The 23,937-nt window shown below is 40.3% G+C and overlaps 1 protein-coding gene across 9 annotated transcripts in view; it reads left to right on the top strand.

The window, feature by feature from the left end:
- ARMH3 (armadillo like helical domain containing 3) overlaps nt 1-23,937 on the top strand; it is a 172,913-nt gene that overhangs the window by 77,225 nt on the left and 71,751 nt on the right. For 8 of the 9 annotated variants that reach the window (XR_008707106.1, XM_055560413.1, XM_055560409.1 and 5 more), the window contains one exon: nt 3,079-3,154. Coding sequence is in view for 8 of the 9 variants with exons in the window: in XM_055560413.1 (XP_055416388.1) it covers nt 3,079-3,154 (76 nt within the window). In the remaining variant the exon portion in view is untranslated. Of the gene's footprint in view, nt 1-3,078; nt 3,155-12,263; nt 12,576-23,937 lie in introns of those variants that run through there. The other variant, XM_055560416.1, reaches the window with a different exon arrangement.

Below are 23,937 nucleotides of genomic sequence, written 5' to 3'. Positions count from 1 at the left end.
GGATAATTCTAGGGCTCACCTTGTTTGTTTTCCATCTTAAAGGATCACAGTTCTGTATACCCATTGTCCAATGTCTGAAAGCTATTGTTTCTTATATTTTGTTCAGTTTTTTATTGCTTAAGGTAGAAGGGTTAATTATGTCTTGTTACTTCATCATGGCTAGAAGAAGGAGACTCTTGATAAAGACACACATTTAATATTCCTGCGGCAGTGATATCCACTGATGAGGAAGGACCTTGACATAAGCTACCCTGAACCGTAAATGATACCATATTTTGAACTGTTTTTTTCCTTTTAGAAAAAGATAATTACCAGTACTAAAGAAAAAACAAGGTACAATTTTTTTTATTTAATACAATCTCTCCTTTCTAGTATGACCAATATTTTCATATGGGCTTCCCAGGTGGTGCTAGTGGTAAAGAACCCACCTGTTAATGCAGGAGATGTAAGGGATGTGGGTTCGATCCCTGGGTTGAAAAAATCCTCTGGAAAAGGGCATGGCAACCTATTCAAGTATTCTTGCCTGGAGAATCCCATGGACAGAGGAGCTTGGTGGGCTACTGTCCATAGGGGTCGCAAAGAGTCAGACACCACTGAAGCGACTTAGCATGCATGCACATATTAGTCTACTTTATTTATAGTTTTACATAATTGTGATCATGTTATCCTATTTTTTTTTAACTATTATAGAACATTTTTTTTTTTGATAGTTTTCTAAAGTTTCTTTCTCTCTCCCCCCTCTCTTTTTTTGCATAGTATGGATACTGTTTATTTAACCATTCTTTCCTTTCATGAAAATTATGGTTGTTTCCAGTTTTTGCTATTACTTAAGTCTCTTTTTTAAATGGCTGCACGGTATGCTGTTTTGGTGTATCATACTTTGTACTACCTAAATGATAAACTTAGCTTGAGGCGTTTGGGCGTTTTGAGATAATTTTGTGTTTAAATTTGGAAACTTAGAAAAGAATGTAAAAGCCAATGGCTTAGAAAGCTTGTTTCCCTTGGAAATGTAGTGATGAGGTCATCTGGGTGCCTGTTCACTAAGGAACAGAAGTGACAGGATGTTAACAGAGAAATAATCCATGAACAGAGTTGAATACCTCTCTGAGGAAAGGGGAGTAAAATTCAGCTCAATTCCACAAATACTAGATCTTCACCATCAGAGAATTTATGATTTAATGGAGGGTCTAGTGGAAAATGGATATATTTAAACAGTTTTTGCAACTGAGTTGAAAAAAATATGTCTGACCTGCTTCAAACAGTTTTGTTCATTCATGAATAAATTTGTGCATACACTTAATGAAACCCTGAGTTGAGACTGAAAAGCTCTAACTTGAAACTGAGTTCCCCTGCACTAAATCTTGTAAATTAGGAAAGCAGCACTCTGATAATGTTTTATTAAGGCTTCCATCTTCTCTTTCGTAAAATTGCATGAATTTATAAAAATGAAATATTGCTGAAATAGATGCAGAGTAGCCAGATGAGTTTTCTTTCCCTATTACAGCTATATGCCCTCCCTCTAGTACAGCTGCTGCTACTACTACTCTTGCTAGAGGAATACTGGTCAGGAGTTGGTAGTGGTAGTGATGGTAGTGATGGTACCTATGCAGATTGGTTATACGTTTTTTAATGTTAGGCCCTGATTAACTAACTAACTAACTTTCTCCTCCGAGAAAGTCTTAAGTATATTCTTGCATTTGTTTGGAAGACAGTCTATTTAATGAATAATAGCTAATATTAATACTTATGTAACAATTACTATGTGCCAGGTACTGATCTAAGGCTTTATATATATATAACTTACTTGATTTTCATAATAATCCTTTCATGTAAGTATTGCTGTTTTTCTCTAGTAAGTGGCAAAGGCTAGACTTGGACACCAACAGTTGGCTTCAGAGTTCACACTCTTAACCACTCAGTGTATCAAGTACAGGCTGTAGGACCATTCCCTCCAGGTTTAAATTCTAGCCCCATTACTTACAGTTCTGTGAATAAACTTGATTGATTGTTTGTCTCCTCTGAGTCTCATATGTGTGCTGTATTGTATATATTCTTTGTCCAGTTTCTGGCACATAGTAGACTCTCTACATGTTTAGTTCATATTCGTTATTCACTCATTAAAAACATATGCTTGAAGTGCCCACTGTATCCTTGTTCTTTCAAGAAACACTTGTGCTGGTTTGTCTCTTTTCTGAAAGAGTATAGGTACTATAATGTGTGGCCCTGAAGCTCATAGCGGACAGAGAATATGCATGCGTGTGTGCTAAATTGCTTCAGTCGTGTCTGACTCTGTGACCCTATGGGCCATAGCTCGCCTGGCTCCTCTGTTCATGGGATTCTCCAGGCAAGAATATTGTAGTGGGTTCCAGAGTATCTTCCCGACCCAGGGATCAAACCCAAGTCTCCTGCATTGGCAGGCGGGTTCTATACAACTAGCACCACCTGGGAACTATATTTCCATCATCCCTTCTGTGAGTAAGTGTGTGAGAGACTTTGGTCAGAGAAGGGAAGACTATTCCAGTTGATTCATGTTGCAGGTTACACAATTAAGTCAAGGGAGCTAAAGCAGGTTACTCTTTGATTGAAACATGACCATCCTCTGTCTGACAAGATTATTTATCCTATTTGACCCAGTTCAGACCTTTAGGAGAAAGATATACTGTATGTGGAACAGGAAGGGACACTTACTCGGCTGGCCAATTCCACTAAATTGGCCCCAGCTATTAGGGAAATGATTAATGTGGCAATCAGGTTACCCTCACATCACCACCCCAGTGTAGATTTTAACTGAATGCAAAAACTAAGTATGGAAACATTTTAGCAGAGAGTGGAGAGAGGGAAACCCAAGGCAGAGGAGTAGAATATTTTGATAGAAAGTGAAAGAAAGAGGAAAAAAATTGAGGGAAAGATAGTTGAGAATAAGCCCTTATTTTTTTCCTCTAGATTAGGATGTCTTAAGTAGAAGATTGGCACAGACTGCGTTTGGTTTTTCCAATAGTGATATTCTTCATTGTGTCTTCGCTCATATTTCTTTAATACCAGTGGTCTGACACATCTTTGTTCTTTCCTTTTTTACAGTCCTGAGGCTTTCTACCAATGCAGGCCAGTGGAAAGAAGCAGCTAGCAAGGTGACTCACGCGTTGGTTAATATCAGGTAAGAAGTGAGGATTTATCTCTTTCAGAGTTCTGTGGTTAATCCTGAGGTTTATTGTACCTTTCTAAGTGAAATATGTTGAACATCACTACTGTTTTAAGCCCTGATGTCTGTAGGAGTGGAAGAAATTTTCGTATTTGATCAAGAAAAGCAGGAATGCATGTGACTTTCATTTTGTCATATTGAAATAGCTCACAGAATTTGCTCGTTTATGAATTTTCTTACCAGGAGATAGTTGCAAACCCTTTTCAGGCCTCTTTGTTGCCAAAGTGGTTTCTGTGTATAAGCCATCTGAAAGCTTTTCTCTGGAAATTTTTTTCTGCCTTTCTCCATGAGTTGAATGAATGACTCATGGGATCTGGAACTTTTGACGTTTTGCTTTACATGGCTATTTCTATTTGTGGTAAACAGAGCCAAATGGAGCTCATGGGGCTAAGTCATTTTAGGTTCCTTATGAAACAGCATGGCAATTACAGAGTGCTGTATGTATTGGATAAAATTGAGTCAGACATGGAGTTGGTTTAGGGTCTTGAGAAAATAGCACACACTCACAGGAGAGAGCTGTTTGTAAATGGAGAGAATGTGCTTTCAGTGTCATGAAACCTAAAGCTGACTTGTGTTATTCTGGCTCCCTTTGTGCCTATCATTTTTTATTTTCTCAGCAGTTATTATATTGCTCTTGCAAACAATTGAAAAATTAACAATGAGTAGAAGAGGCAAACCCAACAGATGGGGAAACTTGATTTAGCTCCAGATGTAAGTTTTGCCAGACATTCCCAGTAATAGTAATGCACATTTACAACTTGGTGTAGATTCTGATTTGTGACAGAGCTGAGATTCAATATTTATTTCTTTATCTTTCTTTTCTTGCCACCCCTTTCTTTTAAGGTAAAATGTCCTGTCCCTGCAGTGACTTACTAGTATTTGACAAATCTGGAAACAAAAGAAAAAGTGTGAAATGTGTGTTTTGGGTGGGCAGGGTTGAGGGAGCAGGCGGGTGAGATGTGCTAACAAGATTGCATTGAGGGTATTGAAGGTTGATCTGCCTTACCTAACCCCCAGAGACATTTTGCAGCAAACATAGTTTTATAAATCTCACAACTTCATGTATATTTGCATCTAGCAAATAAGCCAGATACTGTAGTAAATCCTTATGATAAATGTGACTTTCTATAGGAATCAGGAATTACAAACTGCCTTCTCCTAAAGAGCCCTTTGTGACCGAAGGACAGTATGACAAATGTGGGTGTTTGAAAGAAACACCAGATTCCGGACTATAGAATGAAGTGCATATGGGTATAATTTATGTTGTGTTTATTTATTCATGTATTTACTTAGGGTTTTCAGGCAGTGTCTTTTCATCTGGGGCTTGTTTCCTTGATCACAGTCTTTTATGCTTGCTTTAATCTCCTGCATTGTTGCTTTTCCTTTCAGTGGCTTTTGGTTTGGCTGCTGTCCTTATTCTTCCTAGGGGCCATCAAACAGCTGATTTAAACTACTGACCTGTCCTTTTTCTGAATACCCCAGAAAGGACTGGCTTGGGCTTAGAGCAGATGCCTATAACCATGACATGGTTCTCTTTGTAAGTTAGGCCTATACCTTCATTTTCATTCCTCAAACTTCTTGATGAACTTGCTGCAGACAATAATTATATCATCTTCACTGTTGCTAATGAATTAGACTTGGAATATATATAGAAAATATCAAAAGATCCAGTCAGTTTTTTCAAGAGATTACTGGAAAGATGTTTTAGAATATCACTTACCACACTACCACCAGATCAGGGGAATATATTGGTGATGCTAAGCCTGAAGAAGTTTACTTTTTTCTTTTTTAAAATTTATTTTCATTTAGTAAGGGCTAAACTAGGTACTGCTCTTTAAAAAATTGCTGTCTTTTTCAGTCGTCAAACCCTATAGAGTATACTTTTTAACCAGTGAGGAAACTAAATCTTGAAGATATTTGAATTGCAAAATGTCCCACAATTCTTGTGTGTCAAATCCGAGAATTAATCATAGTTTTCTAATTCCAAATCCAGGGCTCTTTCTTTTATATTGTAACGCCTCCTTCTTTAGTGTTACTATGGAAGTAAACAGAAAATTCAGTATGATGTATTGAAAGGAGCTTGAGCATGGAAATTTGAGTTAGAGAAACTGGGTTTTTAATTTTTGTCTCTACCACTTAATGTGTGACCTTGAGCAACTTACTTAGCTTCTCTGGACCTCTTCCTACTAGCTATAAAATGGAGGTCATGAGGATATCAATTGTTTTATAGAGAAGCGGTTGTGAGAATTATGTATGTTATAGTACTTAGAAAACTATAAAATACTGGTCATTTCATTTAGCATAATATCTTTACAGTTCATCTCCGATGTAGCACTTGTCAGAATTTCCTTCCTTTTTAGGCTGAGTAATATTCCAAGTATATAGGTGCCACATTTTGTTTATCCATCATCCACTGATGAGATCCCAAGTGAATTGCTTCCACCTTTTGGTTGTTGTGTTTTTGGCTATCTGTACATGGGTGTACAAATATCTCTTCAGTTCCTGCTTTTGCTTCTTTTGCAAATATACTCAGAAGTAGAATTGGTGGATTGCGTGGTAAGCCTATGTTTAATGGATAGATGCGAAGAGCTGACTCACTGGAAAAGACCCTGATGCTGGGAAAGATCGAGGGCAGGAGGAGAAGGGGGCAACAGAGGATGAGATGGTCGATGGCATCATCAACTCAATGGACATGAGTTTGAGCAAACTCTGGGAGTTGATGATAGACAAGGAAGGCTGACATGCTGCAGTCCATGGGGGTCACAAAGAGTTGGAAACGACTGAGCATCTATCTGAACAATAACCATATTTAATGGGGCTTCCCAGGTGGTGCTAGTGGTAAAGAATCCGAATGCCAATGCAGGAGACACAAGAAATGCTGGTTGAATCCTTGGGTCTGGAAGATCCCCTAGGGTAGGAAGTGGCAAGCACTACAGTATTCTTGCCTGGAAAATTCAATGGACGGAACAGTCTGGTGGGCTAGAGTCCATGTGGCACCCAGAGTCAGATATGATTGAGCAACTGAGCATACCTCAGTTCAGTCGCTCAGTCATGTCTGACTCTTTGTGACCCCATGGACTGCAGCATGCCAGGGTTTCCTGTCCATCACCAACTCCTGGAGCTTATTCAAACTCATGTCCATCGAGTCAGTGATGGCATCCAACCATCTCATCCTCTGTCGTCCCCTTCTCCTGCCTTCAGTCTTTCTCAGAATCAGGGTCTTTTCCAATCAGTCAGTTCTTTGCATCAGGTGGACAAAGTATTGGAGCTTCAGCTTCAGTCTTTCCAGTGAATATTCAGGACTGATTTCCTTTAGGATTGACTGGTTTGATCTCGTTGCAGTCCAATGGACTCTCAGGAGTCTTCTCCAACACCACAGTGCAAAAGCATTAATTCTTGAGCACTCAGCTTTCTTTATGGTCCAACTTTCACATCCATATGTGACTGCTGGAGAAACCATAGCTTTGACTCAACGGACTTATGTTGGCAAAGTAATGTCTCTGCTTTTTAATATGCTGTCTAGGTTGGTCATAGCTTTTTTTCCAAGGAGCAAGCATCTTTTAATTTCATGGCTGCAATCACCATCTGGAGTGATTTTGGAGCCCCAGAAAATAAAGTCTGTCACTGTTTCCATTGTTTCCCCATCTATTTGCTATGAAATGATGGGACTGGATGCCATGATCTCAGTTTTTTGAAAATTGAGTTTTAAGCCAGCTCCTTCTCTCTCCTCTTTCACTTTCATGAAGAGGCTCTTCAGTTACTCTTCGCTTTCTGCCATAAGGGTGGTGTCATCTGTGTATCTGAGGTTATTGGTATTGCTCCCGACAATCTTGATTCCAGCTTGTGCTTCATCCAGCCCAGCATTTTGCTTGATATACTCTGCATATAAGTTTAATAAGCAGGGGGACAATATACATCCTGTCATACTCCTTTCCCAGTTTGGAACCAGTCCATTGTTCCATGTCCAGTTCTGACTGTTTCTTCATGACATGCATACACATTTCTCAGGAGGCAGGTAAAGTGAAAGTGAAAGTCATATCTGACTCTTTGCCACCCCATGAACTATACAGTCTAGGATTCAAATTCTCCAGGCCATAATACTGGAGTGGGTAGCCTTTCCCTTCTCCAGGGGATCTTCCCAACCCAGGGATCAAATCCAGGTCTCCCACATTGCAGGCGGATTCTTTACCAGCTGAGCCACAAGGGAAGCCCAAGAACACTGGAGTGGGTAGCCTGTCCCTTCTCCAGTGGATCTTCCCAACCCAGGAATCGAACCAGGGTCTCTTGCATTGTGGGCAGATTCTTTACCAACTGAGCTATCAGGGAAGTCCTAGGTAAAGTGGACTGATACTCCCATCTATTTAAGAATTTTTCACAGTTTGTTGTGATCCACACAGTCCAAGGCTTTGGCATAGTCAATAAAGCAGAAATAGATGTTTATTTGGAACTCTCTTGCTTTTCTTATGATCCAACGGATGTTGGCAGTTTGATCTCTGGTTCCTCTGCCTTTGCTAAATCCAGCTTGAACATCTCAAAGTTCTCAGTTCATGTACTGTTGAAGCCTCACTTGGAGAATTTTCAACATTATTTTGCTAGCATGTGAGATGAGTGCAATTGTGCAGTAGTTTGAACATTCTTTGGCATTGCCTTTCTTTGGGATTGGAATGAAAAGTGACCTTTTCCAGTCCTGTGGCCACTGCTGAGTTTTCCAAATTTGCTAGCATATTGAATGTAGTACTTTCACAGCATCATCTTTTAGGATTTGAAATAGCTCAACTGGAATTCCATCACCTTCATTAGCCTTATTTGTAGTGATGCTCCCTAAGGCCCATTTGACTTCACCCTCCAAGATGTCTGGTTCTAGGTGAGTGATCACACCATGGTGGTTATCTGGGTCATGAAGTTCTTTTTTGTATAATTCTTCTGTGTTTTCTTGCCACCTCTTCATAATATCTTCTGTTTCTATTATGTCCATACTCCCCTTGTCGTTCTTTCACTCACCTTCTGGCTGAATCCCCATCTGGAACGTGGAGGCTCGTCAAGCCTACTAATTATGCCTGGGTTTCTAAGATCTGACCGGGGAGGCCTTAGTGTCTCCTCTCCTTCGGGAGAACGGGAGGACACCTGCGGCCTATGTAGGTGATGTAAATTCCTTATTTTGGAATTTTATTAGCTTTCCACGTAAACCAAGTTATTCAGCCTCTTTTCTCCGCTGAATTTCCTACTGAGCTATCTTTATTCTATTACTCTTTATATCTCTAATTAATATTTAATTAAAGCTATTGTATGCAGTTTGCCGAAGCCGTCTCTCCTTCAAATTTCCCTGGATCCACCGGGGCTGGACCCCGGCATCCATACCATTTCTGTCCTTTATTGTGCCCATCTTTGCATGAAATTTTCCCTTGGTATCTCTCATTTTCTTGAAGAGATCTCTAGTCTTTCCTATTCTGTTGTTTTCCTGTATTTCTTTGCATTGATCGCTGAGGAAGGCTTTCTTATCTCTCCTTGCTATTCTTTGGAACTCTGCATTCAAATGGGTATATCTTTCCTTTTCTCCTTTGCCTTTAACTTCTCTTCTTTTCTCAGCTATTTGTAAGGCCTCATCAGACAACCATTTTGCCTTTTTGCATTTCTTTTTTTTGAGGATGTTCTTTATCTTCAGGATGGTCTTGCAGGTCATCATATAACTGTTCAACTTCTTCAGCGCTACTGGTTGGGGCATAGACTTGGATTACTGTGATACTGAATGAAAACAAACAGAGATCATTCTGTAATTTTTGAGAGTGTGCCCAAGTATTGCATTTCAGACTCCTTTGTTGACTATGATGGCTACTCCATTTCTTCTAAGAGATTCTTGCCCACAGTAGTAGGTATAATGGTTATCTGAATTTAATTCGCCCATTCCAGTCCATTTTAGTTCACTGATGCCTAAAATGTCGATGTTCACTCTTGCCATCTCCTGTTTGACCACTTCCAATGTACCTTGATTCATGGACCTAACATTCCAGGTTCCTGTGCAATATTGTTTTTTTACAGCATCGGACTTTACTTCCATCATCAGTCACATTCACAACTGGTCACTGTTTTGCTTTGGCCCAGCCTCTTCATTCTTTCTGGAGTTATTTCTCCACTCTTCTTCAGTAGCATATTGGACACCTACCGACCTGGGAAGTTCATCTTTCAGTATCATACCTTTTTGCCTTTTCATACTGTTCATGGGGTTCTCAAGGCAAGAATATTGAAGTGGTTTGCCATTCCCTTCTCTAGTAAACCATGTTTTGTCAGAACTCTCCACTATGACCTGTCCTTGGGTGGCCTTACCCAGCATGGTTCATAGTTTCATTGAGTTAGACAAGGCTGTGGTCCATGTGGTCAGTTTGGTTAGTTTTCTGTGGTTGTGGTTTTCATTTTGTCGGCTTTCTGATGGATAAGGATAAGAGGCTTATGGAAGCTTCCAGATGAGAACGACTGACTGTTGGGGAAACTGGGTCTTGTTCTGATGGGCGGGACCATGCTCTGTAAATCTTTCATCCAATTTTCTGTTGATTGGTGGGGCTGTGTTCCCTTTCAGTTGTTTGGCCTGAGGCCAAACTATGGTAGGGGTAATGAAGGTAATGGCCCCTCCTTCAGAAGAACTTGTGCACACACTGTTGTATTCAGTGCCCCTGACCCTGCAGCAGGCCGCTGTCGACCCATGCCTCCGCCAGAGACTCTTGGACACTGACAGTCACCTATGGCTCAGTCTCTTGTGAGGACACTGTTCCTCTCTCCTGGCTCCTTGTGTGCACAGGTTTTGTTTGTACCCTCCAAGAGTCTGTTTACCCAGTCCTGTGAAAGTTTTGTAATCAAATCCCACTGACTTCCAAAGTCAAATTCCCTGGGGGTTCTCAATCTCTTTGCTAGATCTCCAGGTTGGGAAATCTGTTGGAAATCTGTTCTTAACAGTGCGAGAATTTCTTTGGTGTAATTGTTCTGCAGTCTGCTTGGCAGGTCTGTGGTGGAACTAATGGCGACCTCCTCCAAGAGGATTTATGCCGCACTTTGTGTGACGCAGGTCTGCTGCAGCCAGAGCCCCTGTCCCTGCGGCAGGCCACTACTGACCCATGCCTTTGCAGGAGACACTCAAACACTCAAAGGCAGGTCTGGCTCAGTCTCTGTGGGGCCTCTGGGTCCTGGCGCGCACAAGGTTTTGTTTGAGCCCTCTGAGCGTCTCTGGTGGGCGTGGAGCACACCTATGTTTAGTGTTTTGTGGAATTGCCATGCTGTTTTTCAGGGTTAGTATTTTGAGCATTTAGAGTGTTTCCTATGTGTGTCTTCATTTATCTCTTTTATATATGTTAATATGTTACCCTTAAAAGATGTTTTGCTTTTCTTTGTGGGTAGGCTTTGATGCTTTGAATAACAGTGGTCCAAGGAGTATTCTTTTCTCTGAGGGCAAAAATGTGGTATGCCTAAGAAGTACGCATTCGCACTGTTGTCGTGTTCAGGCGCTCAGTCCTGTCTGGCTCTTTGTGATCCCATGGGCTGCAGCATGCCAGGTTTCCCTGTCCTTCACTGTCTCCCAGAATTTGTTCAGACTTATGTCCATTGAGTCAGTGATGCTATCCAACCATTTCATCCTCTGTCGTCCCCTTCTCCTCCTGCCCTCAATCTTTTCCAGTATCAGGGTCTTTTATAGTGAGTCAGCTTTTCACATCAGGTGGCCAAAGTATTGGAATTTCAGTTTCAGCATCAGTCCTTTGCTGTACAATATTGTTCTTTACAGCATCAGACTTTACTTTCATCAACAGACACAATCACATCTGTGCATCAATTTTGCTTTGGCTCAGCCTCTTAATTATTTATGGAGCTATTTCTCCACTCTTTCCCAGTAGCATACTGGACATCTTCTGACCTGGGGAGCTCCTCTTCTGGTGTCGTATCTTTTTGCCTTTTTATACTGTTCATGGGGTTCTTGAGGCAGGAATACTGGAGTGGTTCGTCATTCCCTCCTCCAGTGGACATTTTGTTAGAACTCTCTGTTATGACCTGTCCATCTTGGGATGCCCTGCACAGCATGGCTCACAGCTTCATTGAGGAAGGGGGAGATTATGTAGCACAGAGAGGCCAGAAACACAGGATATATGACACTATTAGGCAGTGGCACCCCACTCCAGTACTCTTGCCTGAAAAATCCCATGGACGGAGGAGCCTGGTGGGCTGCAGTCCATGGGGTCGCTAAGAGTTGGACACGACTGAGCTACTTCACTTTCACTTTTTACTTTCCTGCATTGGAGAAGGAAATGGCAACCCACTCCAGTGTTCTTGCCTGGAGAATCCCAGGGACGGGAGAGCCTGGTGGGCTGCCGTCTGTGGGGTCGCACAGAGTCGGACATGACTGAAGTGACTTAGCAGCAGCAGCAACACCTGGAAAGGATATTTTTTAAATTTGGCTGCACCTCAAGGCATACAGAACTTCCCCAACCAGTGATTGAAGCCACGGAGTCTTAACTACTAGACCACTGGGGAAGCCCCCGAAAAGGATTCTAAAGCAAAGTGAACAAACTTAGCCACCTCTTCTCTAGTATGTTATTTGATAATCATGGGAAGGGATTAGGTTGCATGTGAAATTTTCAGACACCTAACAGCTGGAAGAGCCTCTGAGACTGGTTTGCCAGTTGATGACAGATACAAGTTATGTCTTTGGGATCTTCTGGAATGTACTGCATGTAATGGCAACCCTAACAGTATCTCACCAGCAAATGAGAAGCTGCAGGAAGACTGCAGACCATTTTTTTTTTTTTTTGAGTTTAGATTGTGACTGAAAATTAAAAGTACTTCCACTTTCTTGGAGGCCTAAATTTGCTCAAGTGTCAGTCTGTTTGCTTTTCACTTGTCTTCCTTGGCTTAGTCATGCTAGTTCTCTAATTGTCAAAGTTATTTGTGTTTAAACAATTTGTCTCTCTCTTCCTGTTTGATCCTTCAGAGAGATTCTTAAAATGCAGCTGCTTAGAAACTGCTATTTTTATTGAAACACCTGATGTCATTAATATACAGGGCCTTATGTTTGTTCCTTCCCCTCTAGGGATGTTGCATTGCTTTGCCACAAGGAAAATAAAATAGTATGTCTCCACCTTTAAAATTCCATTTGGTATAATTGTTACTTTAAGCTGCCTTCACAGATCTGCCGATCCTCAAAGGAAAAATATGGGACTATGTGCAAGGGTAGAAGGAAAACATTCTGAGGGACTATGTGCAAGGCTAGAAGGAAAACATTTGATACTTTTGCTTGGACACTTCTATGCTAAGTATTTCATGCCACCACTGAGCAGGCTACCCCACTGAGGCCTTGTACTTAAGGGAAGATGTCTGCTGACTTTCAACCTAATTAGTCAAAGGAGAAAAAGAAAAATGTTAGACTGAAATCTGACCTTCATCTAACCAAACAACTTTCAAGGTAAGTAATTTGAAGCCCCTAATGAATCTCTTCATGTTAACATATTAATGCTTTTCACTTAATGAACACTTTATTAGCACCGAGTTCACATCCTATTCTCTGGTTGCTCACAGAAATAGAGACTGAATCACTGCAGATGGGCTTTTCTCCTGATCTGTGATTTTCTTAAGGTGGATCAAGTTTGAACTCTGTGATTAATATATTAATTTTTCCCTTTATTTGAAATACATTAAGCCAAAGTTTAGTTGGTCTTTGAGAATGACTTTTTAGATATTGCTGGGGTTAGTGACAAGCTTGTGGTTTGGAATGAGAATTAAGTGCATTTCTTTGTAAGTCTCTTTTAACTGTTCTCCTGGTGAGTTTGCCTGCTGTCCTCTGTTTGCTCCAGTGGTCTTTTTGTTCCAATGCTGAGGCGTACTCTCCCCTCCTGCTTAGTGCTTATGTAGCTGTATTCTTTCATCCTAAAAAAATTCTCCCTCAAAAAAAAAAAAAAAAAAAAAAAAAGAATGCTTTAAGTGTACACTCTGCTGGGGACTCTAAGGAAAAGAAAAATTCAGCAGCCTCTGTCTAAGGGGGTTCATTGAGAATAATACCCTTTGGAGTGGGCTATGTACAGAATTCTGAATGTCATAGAGAGGGAGGTGTGAAACACCCTCAGGCAGTAATCAGGGAGGGTACATTCACTATTGATGGCCACAGAGTTAGGATTGGAAAGGGGATGGAAGGTCTCAGCCAGGCAAAATTCCCCCGAATCCCTTTGCTCGTGCACCTGTTTGGGCTGCAAAATTTGCCTCTTAGTCACAGCTCTCTTATCAGAATGGATACTGATGAGTTGAGAGGAAGAGCAGTTTGACACCAAGCACTTCAGCTGAAAGATGCAACCTAGTCTCAGTTCAGTTCAGTCGTTCAGTCCTGTCCGACTCTGCGACCCCATGAATTGCAGCACGCCAGGCCTCCCTGTCCATCACCAACTGCCGGAGTTCACTCAAACTCACGTCCATCGAGTTGGTGATGCCATCCAGCCATCTCATGCTCTGTCATCCCCTTTTCCTCGTGCCCCCAATCCCTCCCAGCATCATTCTAAAGGAGATCAGTCCTGGGTGTTCTCTGGAAGGAATGATGATAAAGCAACCTAGTCTGCTGCTGCTAAGTCGCTTCAGTCATGTCCGACTCTGTGCGACCCCATAGACGGCAGCCCACCAGGCTCCCCCGTCCCTGGGATTCTCCAGGCAAGAACACTGGAGTGGGTTGCCATTTCCTTCTCCAATGCATGAAAGTGAAAAGTGAAAGTGAAGTCGCTCAGTCATGTCCGACTCGTAGCGACCCCATGGACTGCAGCCTACCAGGCTCCTCCATCCATGGGATTTTCTAGGCAAGAGTACTGGAGTGGTTGCCATTGCCTTCTCCGGCAACCTAGTCTAGTGAATAGTAAATATGGATTAATATGATTAATGTTAGGAGCAGAAATATTGGGCAGATGACTCTTGAGTAGCAAGGAGTACATCCAATTGTCTACTCCAAAGTGACAGGCAGGCTCAAATTATTCCTGGGATCAGAACTTATCAGTAATGACCTTTCTTCTGTTAATCAGACCCTGCAGATCTCACATTACAGAGGATGAAAAGTATTATGCAGATTAAAACAAAGCACCATAATGAGGCTGCTGCAATACTGTTTCCCCAGTGGCTGGGAACATTACATATTATTTTAATAGTTGCTGTTTCCCAATCTCTTAAGACTGTAGCAGCTAGAAATGAAAAGCCAAACACTGAATCCCATGTGGTTTATCATCTCTTTTGCCATAACTTGGTTTATGCTGCAGAGAGGTTTTTGCGTTAGGTCATATCTGAGTTTGGTCAACTGCAGTGCAGTAAAGAAGTCTTGGTTTAGGAGATGCAGGTATACATAATGAAATATTAAGATTTTTAAAAATTGGGGCTGCTGTGATTTTAAAGTGTTACTTTAGCATATAAAACCCTTCCTTACTGCAACCTGACTTCCACTTTGCTTTTTTAAAAAAAATTGTGAGCAAATATTTGTAACATAACATTTACCATTTTTAACCCTTAAGTCTGCAGTTCTTTGGCATTAAGTACATTCACACTGTTGTGCAACCATCACCTCCACCAACCATCTCCAGAGCATTTTCATCTTCCCCTACTGAAACTGTACTCATTAAGCAATAATTTCTCATTCCCTCCTCTTCCCAAGTCCTGGCAATCACCATTCTACTTTCTGTCTACTCTAGAAACTTCATATAAGAGGAATTATACACTATTTATCCTTTTGTGACTGGCTTTTTTACTTAGCATAATATCCACAAGGTTCTCCCATGTCATAGCATATATCAGAATTTCTTTCCTTGTTTTAAAGATAAAATTCAGTATTCCATTGTGTATTTATTTATTTCATTTTCTTTATGCATTTATCCATTGATAAATAGTTGCATCCTCCACCTTTTGGCTATTGTAAATAGTGCTGCTGTGAACATGGGTGTACAAATATTTGAGGATATGCTTTCACTTTTAGGGTATATACTGAGAAGTCGGATTGTTGGACCATATGGTAATTCTATTTTTAGTACTTTGAGGAACCATCATACCTTTTTCCACAGCAGCCACACCATTTTACATTTCCATCAATGAGACACAAAGTTTCCAATTTCTCCACAGTCTTGCCAGCACTTGTTATTTTCTGTTTTTTAGACTCACAACCATCCCTGTAAGTGTGAAGTGTATCTCACTGTGATTTTTGATTTGCAATTCCCTGATAACTAGTAGTGTTGAGTATCTTTTCATGTGCTTATTGGCCCAAATTTGTGTATCTTCCTTGGAGAAATATCTACTCAAGTCCTTTGCGGGTTTTTAAATTGTGTTTTGTTGTTGTTGTTGAGTTTTAGAAATGCTTTATGTATTCTGGATACCAATATCCTGCCTTACAGTTTGCAAATACTTTCGCCCTTTCCACCTATTTTTTCTTTTGTTGTCAGTGCTTTTGGTGTTATATCCAAGAAATTGTTGTCAGTGCAAGTCATGAAGCTTTTCCCCTGTGTTTCTTGAAGAGTATTATAGTTTTAGCTTTTACATTTAGCTATTTGATCCATTTTGAGGGACGTTTTTAACATAGTGTAAGGATAGAGTCCAACTTCGTTTTTTTTGGAGTTGGAGATCCAGTTTGCCCAGTACCTACTTTGTTCTTTTTGAGATAACCACAACTCTAATTTCTAAATTTGAATCACTGAGTTTGGAACTTAACTTATAAGGTATAAAAATGGAGACGTCACATTTTTTTCTGCATGTCTTCATTCCTTTTGGTTTTTAAGTTTGCTATTCCTTTGCTTGATTAAGAACAGGGACTCTGGAGTTAGATTGTCTGACTTTAAGTCTGAGCTGTACTGCTTGCTTACTTTGAAGAAGTTATTTAACCACTTTTTGCTTGAGTTTCCACATCTGTAAGGTGAGGATAGTAATGGAACCTGTGTCATTGTTGAGATGATTAAATGACAGTATTGAAAAGCACTTAGAATAGTACCTGGTATATAGTCACTGCTATATAATTGTTCATTATTATTATCTTTTAAAAAAATTGCTGTCCTGAGTGTGCACATCTGGGGTCTTACCAGCCTTGGTTCTGATGCTCTGCACAAGACTTCATTCTAATCAACCGAATACCTTCCATATGGAACTTTGTTCAGTTCCATTCACTCCCCTTCATGTGGACTTAGAAGGGACCAGAGATACAAAATGATATTATTTCAAACTTCCTTGGTGGTCCAGTGGCTAAGATTCTGGGCTCCTGATGCAGGGGGCATTGGTTCGATCACTGGTCAGGTAACTAAGATCTATCTGTCATGCCTCAAGTAGGGGCCAAAAAGAAAGAAAAAGAGAATATGAAAGGAAACTAACCAATGTGTTCATATCTCTGGTTGGAGAGATTATAGGTATTTAAAATTTTTGTCTTTCTAATATTTTATTAAAAACAGCTGTGGATTTTTTTTTTTTTTTTTTTTTTTTGGACACATGCCCTTTCTTAGGCTAAGGAAGTTCCTTTCTATATCTGTTAATAGTTTCTGGTTTTGTTTTGTGTGTGTGTGTTTGTGTGTGTGCTTGTTTTGTTTTACCTTGAGAGGGTGTTGGTTTTGTTTATTTTTTAACTTTATAAACTTTTTGTTTTGATTGGGATACAGCTGATTAACAGTGTTATGGTAGTTTCAGGTGAATAGCAAAGGGGCTCCGCTATACATATACAGATATCCATTCTCCCTCAAACCGCCCTCCCGTCTAGGCTGGCACATAACATTGAGTAGAGTTCCATGTGCTATATAGTAGGTCCTTGTTGGTTATCCATTTTGAATATAGCAGTATATACATAACCTTCCCAAACTCCCTAAATTCTGTTTTCCCTGGCAAACATAAGTTCATTTTCTAAGTCTGTGAGTCTCTGTTTTGTAAGTTCATTTGTATCATTTCTTTTTAGATTTTACATGTAAGGGATGTCATACCATATTTCTCCTTAGCTGTCTGACTTAACTTCACTCAGTGTGACACTCTCCAGACCCATCTGTGTTGCTACAAATGGCATTATTTCATTCTTTTTAATGGCTGAGTAATATTCCATTGTATATATATGTGCTACATCTTCTTTATCCATTCCTCTGTCAATGGACATTTAGGTTGCTTCCATGTCTTGGCTTTTGTAAACAGTGCTGCAATGAACATTGGGGTGTATGTATCCTTTCAGGTCATGTGTTTCTCCAGAACATATGCCCAGGAGTGGGGTTGCAGGGTCATATGACAGTTCTATTTTTAGTTTTTTAAGGAACCTCCATACTGTTCTTCATAGTGGCTGTACCAATTTACATTCCCACCAATAGTGTAGGAGTGTTCCCTTTTCTCCTCAAGAGGGTGTTGGGTTTTGTCACTCTTTGTGCATCTGTTGAGATGGTCATGTGGTTTTTGCTTCTTATGCTATTGATGTAGTTTAATTGATTTTCAGATATCAAACCAATCTTGTATTCCTAGGATAAATCTCACTTATGGCTTATGATTCTTTCTATATGTTGCTGGATTCAGATTGCTAATATTTTTCTGAAGAATTTTTGTGTCCATATTCATAAGAGAAGCTGCTCTGTAGTGTTCTTTTCTTGTGATGCCTTTGGGCTTTGGGGGGAGTTATTTGTTTTTGTTTTAAATATTATCATATTTTTACTCATCTTACTTAGGGATGTCCCTTCATTGTGGTGGCAGTGAGCCGCAGGGGGAAAGAAACTTCAGTCATGCCTGCACAAAGGTTATGATACTGACTGAAGATGATGGTGAAAAGGTGTTTTCACTGGCTAAGGCCAGCCTGAAGTAAACTTTGGAAGCTAATTCTGTTGCTCAGAACTGTCCCCACATGTGTTCAGGAGGAATCTGTCCTCTCTTGGCAGTTTTACCTCATCCAGGGATGTTTGGGGAAAAAATGTTTTCGGGTCCAGTCTGCGGTCCATGGCCTAGAGCAGAGAAATGCACACCAGGAGGATTGGGTCAGGTAGCAAGGCGTTGCTGCCCAGTGATCCCTATGCATCTGCTTACTCGACTGCTGGTTGTCCGGTGATGTCTTTGATTTTGATATCAGGGTAATGCTGGCCTCATAGAATGAGTTGGGGAAGTGATCCTGTCTCGTTTTTTGAAGACTTTGTGAAAAGTTAGTATAAATTCTTCTTTAAATCTTTGGTTCAGTTAATCAGTGAAGCCACCAGGGCCTGGGCTCTTTTTCACAGGTGGTTTTTCTGAAGTTGTAATTCATTGTCTTTGTTCATTATCAGATCAGATCAGATCAGTTGCTCAGTCATGTCCAACTCTTTGCGACCCCATGGATCGTAGCACGCCAGGCCTCCCTGTCCATCACCAACTCCCGGAGTTCACTCAGACTCATGTCCATTGAGTCAGTGATGCCATCCAGCCATCTCATCCTCTGTCGTCCCCTTCTCCTCTTGCCCCCAATCCCTCCCAGCATCAGAGCCTTTTCCAATGAGTCAACTCTTCGCATAAGGTGGCCAGAGTACTGGAGTTTCAGCTTTCTCATCATTCCTTCCAAAGAAATCCCAGGGCTGATCTCCTTCAGAATGGACTGGTTGGATGTCCTTGCAGTCCAAGGGACTCTCAAGAGTCTTCTCCAACACCACAGTTCAAAAGCATCAATTCTTCGGCGCTCAGCCTTCTTCACAGTCCAACTCTCACATCCATACATGACCACAGGAAAAACCACAGCCTTGACTAGATGGACCTTTGTTGGCAAAGTAATGTCTCTGCTTTTGAATATGCTATCTAGGTTGGTCATAACTTTCCTTCCAAGGAGTAAGTGTCTTTTAATTTCATGGCTGCAGTCACCATCTGCAGTGATTTTGGAGCCCGGAAAAATAGTCTGACACTGTTTCCACTGTTTCCCCATCTGTTTCCCATGAAGTGATGGGACTGGATGCCATGATCTTCGTTTTCTGAATGTTGAGCTTTAAGCCAACTTTTTCACTCTCCACTTTCACCTTCATCAAGAGGCTTTTTAGTTCCTCTTCACTTAGGTCTATTCAAATTGTCTATTTCTTGAGTCAGTTTTGGCAGTTTTTGTCTTCCTAGAAATCTGTTCATTTTGTCTAAGTGGTCTAATTTATTGACATAGAGTTGTTCATAGTGTTTCTTTATAATCTTTTTTTAATCTGTAAGGTAAGTAGTAATGTGCTGTCCTTTATATCTGATTCTACTAATTTGAATTTCCTCTTTTTTCTTTGTTAGTCTAGCTAAAGATTTGTCAGTTTTGTTGATCTTTCAAAGAATCAGCTTTTGGTTTTATTGATTTTTTTTCTCTTTTGTTTTTCTATTCTGTATTTCATTCACTTCCATTCTTGGTGTTTTAAATTTTCTTCCTTCTTGCATTAAGCTTAGTTTTCTCTTCCATAAGACAAATCTCAATAAGTTTTAAATGGTAGAAATAATATGAAGTATATTCTCTGACCACAGTAGAATGAAATTAGAAATCAATAATAGAAAGAAACTTGGTCAGAGAACATACTTTGTATGATTTCTGTCATTTTAAATTTATTGAGGTTTGTTTTATGGCCTAGTGTATGATGTATCCTGGAGAATGTTTCATATGCACTTGAAGAAAACATAGTTTGTTATGGTTGTGGGTACTGTTCTATGTTAGATCTAATTGATTTATAATATTGTTCAAGTCTCCTATTTTGTGTTAATCTTCTGCCTAGTTGTTCTCTTCATTATTAAAGAATGGGTATTGCAGTCTCCAATTTTTATTATTGAATTTTCTCTGCTTTCATTTCTTTCATGACATATCTTTTTTGCTCATTTTGTTTATACCTTTAAATTTAAAATATGTCTCTAGTAGATGACATTTGTTGGATCTTATCTACTTTATCCAGTCTGATAATCTCCACCTTTTGATTGGATTGTTTATTACTTTCATATTTAATGCTGTTATTGATATAATTGGACTTATGTCTGCCATTTTATTTCTAGTTTTCTCTGTGTCTCAGGTCTTTTTTTTTCTTCTGTACCTTAACTGCATTCTTTTGCATGAAGTAGACATTTTCTAATATAGCACTTTAATTTCTTTAATGATTTTTTCACTGTTCTTTAGTGGTTGCTCTAGGGCTTACCATATATATCCTATCAGAATTAGAAGTTGTTCAAGTTTATAATATAAATTTGTGTAATATATGAATATTACTTAGGTAGCCCTTAAATAATGTATACATGCAATACTCCAGTAAACTTTATTTGCCAAAATAACACACTAAAGGGAAGAATTTCACGTATTTCCTGAGAAAGGAGGAATTAGAAAAAGGACCCTAGTTTTGTCCACTTCTTCATATCTGGAGTTAGGACTAGGTGATAGTGGGGGAAAGTCTGTATTTAAACTTTATATGCATACATTTCCTTTGTGAGAGATTTTTTTTCACATGTAAGTGGTAAATACAGCATTCTAGAACCTGCTCTATTCTTTGCTGAGCTAATAGCCCACAGCTATTTCTTTTTCTATCCTCAAAATGTGAGCACTCAGAGCTTACTGGCTCTTAATGCCTGCATGTTGAGCTTTATAACTAGAAGTAAAGGTACAAAAGTAAGAGGACTAATTAGTGAAAACTTGTTTTGGAGGTATATGATTTCTGAGAGAAGGACACAGTACTTTGAGTGTATGAAAGAGTTCTTAGGTGTGTTCTTTTACATCAGGAGTCAGTGTTGGTTTGTGGAAAGTATTCTTGGCCTGTGCCCTGTCTTTTGCATCTCATTTTCTCCCAGCAGGGTAGGAACTGCTGATTGTGGCCTGTTTTTATTGGCTCAGATAACGAACAATCTATGGAGTATGACTCCTAGGGAAAAGGAGTCAACTTTGAGCCCAACTCTCTGTCCTGAATCTGGAATGTGAAATAGAAGGATCTCTTTGGTGGGTGCATACTCTGGGAGTGTCAGTTAAGGCCTCCTAGGTATGGGGTCTCATTCTTTGTAAAGGCTAATATTTATAGGAATGCGACAGCCAACTTGAGGAACCTCATAATTTTGAGTTCGTTGAGAGAGATCTTATATATATCAGATAACCTTATTTTGAATGTTGTTTTGGGAAACGCTTAGACAATCTTTTTTCTTGTTAATTACGTTGATATTTTTCTCTTTCTTAATGAATTATGCCAAGTACTTACTTGAGCCTTTTGAAGACGGCTTGGAGGGACTGCCTTTGTGACTGAGCCAGTGATAATGGACTAGCTGCTTTCTGGGGACTAAGGTAATTAAGAGTGCAGGTTCTTGAGGTGAGTTGGAAGGGCTTTCTTCTCAGCAGACAGTTGCAGATGAAATTGCTAAGAACACTGGAGGAGAAATGTATTTTTGGCAGTTTGCTCTAGAATGTTCTAGCCCTTGGTCCCAGTTGTTTGAGTGAATGGCCCCTATGTGGCAGGAGAGCAAATCATTTCACAACATTCTTTGTTTCTGTAAATATGTATTTACAAAGCAAAGGCCTTTGTTTTGTCCCTGTCCCCACTGTTATTAGTTGGATCTTCTATGTATAATTTTATGGTATGGTAAGAGACGTGAACCATGAAATTCCAGATGTTCAAGCTGGTTTTAGAAAAGGCAGAGGAACTAGAGATCAAATTGCCAACATCTGCTGGATCATGGAAAAAGCAAGAGAGTTCCAGAAAAACATCTATTTCTGCTTTATTGACTATGCCAAAGCCTTGGACTGTGTGGATCACAATAGACTCTGGAAAATTCTGAAAGAGATGGGGATACCAGACCACCTGATCTGCCTCTTGAGAATCCTGTAGGCAGGTCAGGAAGCAACAGTTAGAACTGGACATGGAACAACAGACTGGTTCCAAATAGGAAAAGGAGTACGTCAAGGCTGTATATTGTCACCCTGCTTATTTAACTTCTATGCAGAGTACATCATGAGAAACGCTGGGCTGGAAGAAGCACAAGCTAGAATCAGGGTTGCCGGGAGAAATATCAATAACCTCAGATACGCAGATGACAGCACCCTTATGGCAGAAAGTGAAGAAGAACTAAAGAGCCTCTTGATGAAAGTGAAAGAGGAGAGTGAAAAAATTGACTTAAAGCTCAACATTCAGAAAACTAAGATAAAGCATCCAGTCCCATCACTTCATGGCAAATAGATGGGGAAACAGTGGCTGACTTTATTTTTTGGGGCTCCAAAAGCGCTGCAGATGGTGATTGCAGCCATGAAATTAAAAGATGCTACTCCTTGGAAGGAAAGTTATGACCAACCTAGACAGCATATTCAAAAGCAGAGACATTACTTTGTCAACAAAGGTCCGTCTAGTCAAGGCTATGGTTTTTCCAGTAGTCATGTATGGATGTGCGATTTGGACTATAAAGGAAGCTGAGCACCAAAGAATTGATGTTTTTGAACTGTGGTGTTGGAGAAGGCTCTTGAGAGTCCCTTGGACTGCAAGGAGATCCAACCAGTCCATCCTAAAGGAAGTCAGTCCTGGATGTTCACTGGAAGGACTGATGTTGACGCTGAAACGCCAATATTTTGGCCACCTGATGCAAAGAGCTGACTCATTTGAAAAGACCCTCATGTTGGGAAAGATTGAAGGCAGGAGGAGAAGGGGATGACAGAGGCTGAGATGGTTGGATGGCATCACCAACTCAATGGACAAGAGTTTGGGTAAATTCTGGGAGTTGGTGATGGAAAGGGAGGCCTGGCATGCTGCAGTTCATGGGGTCGCAAAGAGTCGGACACAGCTAAACAACTAAACTGAACTGAACTGAAGAGGAGCCTGGCAGGCTACAGTCCATGGGGTCACAAAGAGTCGGGACATGACTTAGCAACTAAACAACAATAAAGTTAACTTTAGATTTTAAACCTAACATTAACTTTTTTACGGGTATCTGAGATGAGCCATTATTGATAGATGTTCCTTATTCTGCTAGTATTTGAATCAACAGGATCAACCATATGGCATTTTTAGTGTCTGTAGATAGGCATCAAAAACATGAGAGGAAAAGACACTGAGAGATAGAGAATGAATGAGAGGAAATATGGTGTGTTTGTGTGAGATAGATTTGGGCTTCTTTCTTTAAGTGTGGTTTTAGGAACGTTCCTTTATTCTTGTCTTTTTGTCACTGCTTCCTTATCTTTATAGCTCTTTCTAAGTACTAGGAGTTGAAAACCAGAGGGGCAGTCAAGGTGACCTAGAATTGCTGCTCCATTTTAGCAGATCAGGAAGAAAGGTGTTTTCAATTGACTCATTACAAAATGGGGTGGGAAGGGGCTAGAGTGTACAGCAGTCCAATTCCTCAGTTGTACCAGCAAAAGCAGATGTAACTTGTGCCCTTTCCCAGCCAGTTTGCTGGCTCTCTGGAGACAGCCTGCTTTTGATGGTGCAGCTGACTCTGGCCCTTTAGGGATGGGCTGCTCCTAATTATTATTGATTCAAGTGGGGGTGGGAAATTTTTGTTTTTATCCGAGAAAAGGTCATTGTTTTCCAAAAGGAACTCTTTTTTTTTTTTTTTTTAAACTGTATTGGGTCTTCGTTGCTATACAGGCTTTTCTCTAGTTGTGGCAAGTGGGGGCTACTCTCTAGTTGCAGGCTTCTCGTTGCGATGGCTTCTCTTGTTTCAGAGCACAGGCTGTAGGGCACGCGCATTCCGTAGTTGCAGCTCACAGGCTCAATAGGCACATGGGCTTAAGTGCTCCATGGCGTGTGGGATCTTCCCAGATCAGGGGTTGAACCGTCTCTCCTGCATTAGCAGGTGGATTCTTTACCACTGAGCCACCAGGGAAG

This window comes from Bubalus kerabau, chromosome 22 (assembly GCF_029407905.1).
Source record: "Bubalus kerabau isolate K-KA32 ecotype Philippines breed swamp buffalo chromosome 22, PCC_UOA_SB_1v2, whole genome shotgun sequence".
In the NCBI taxonomy this organism is placed as follows: Eukaryota; Metazoa; Chordata; class Mammalia; order Artiodactyla; family Bovidae; genus Bubalus; species Bubalus kerabau.
The sequence above is the reverse complement of the archived record's forward strand: the minus strand, read 5'-3'. Positions and strand labels throughout refer to the sequence as shown.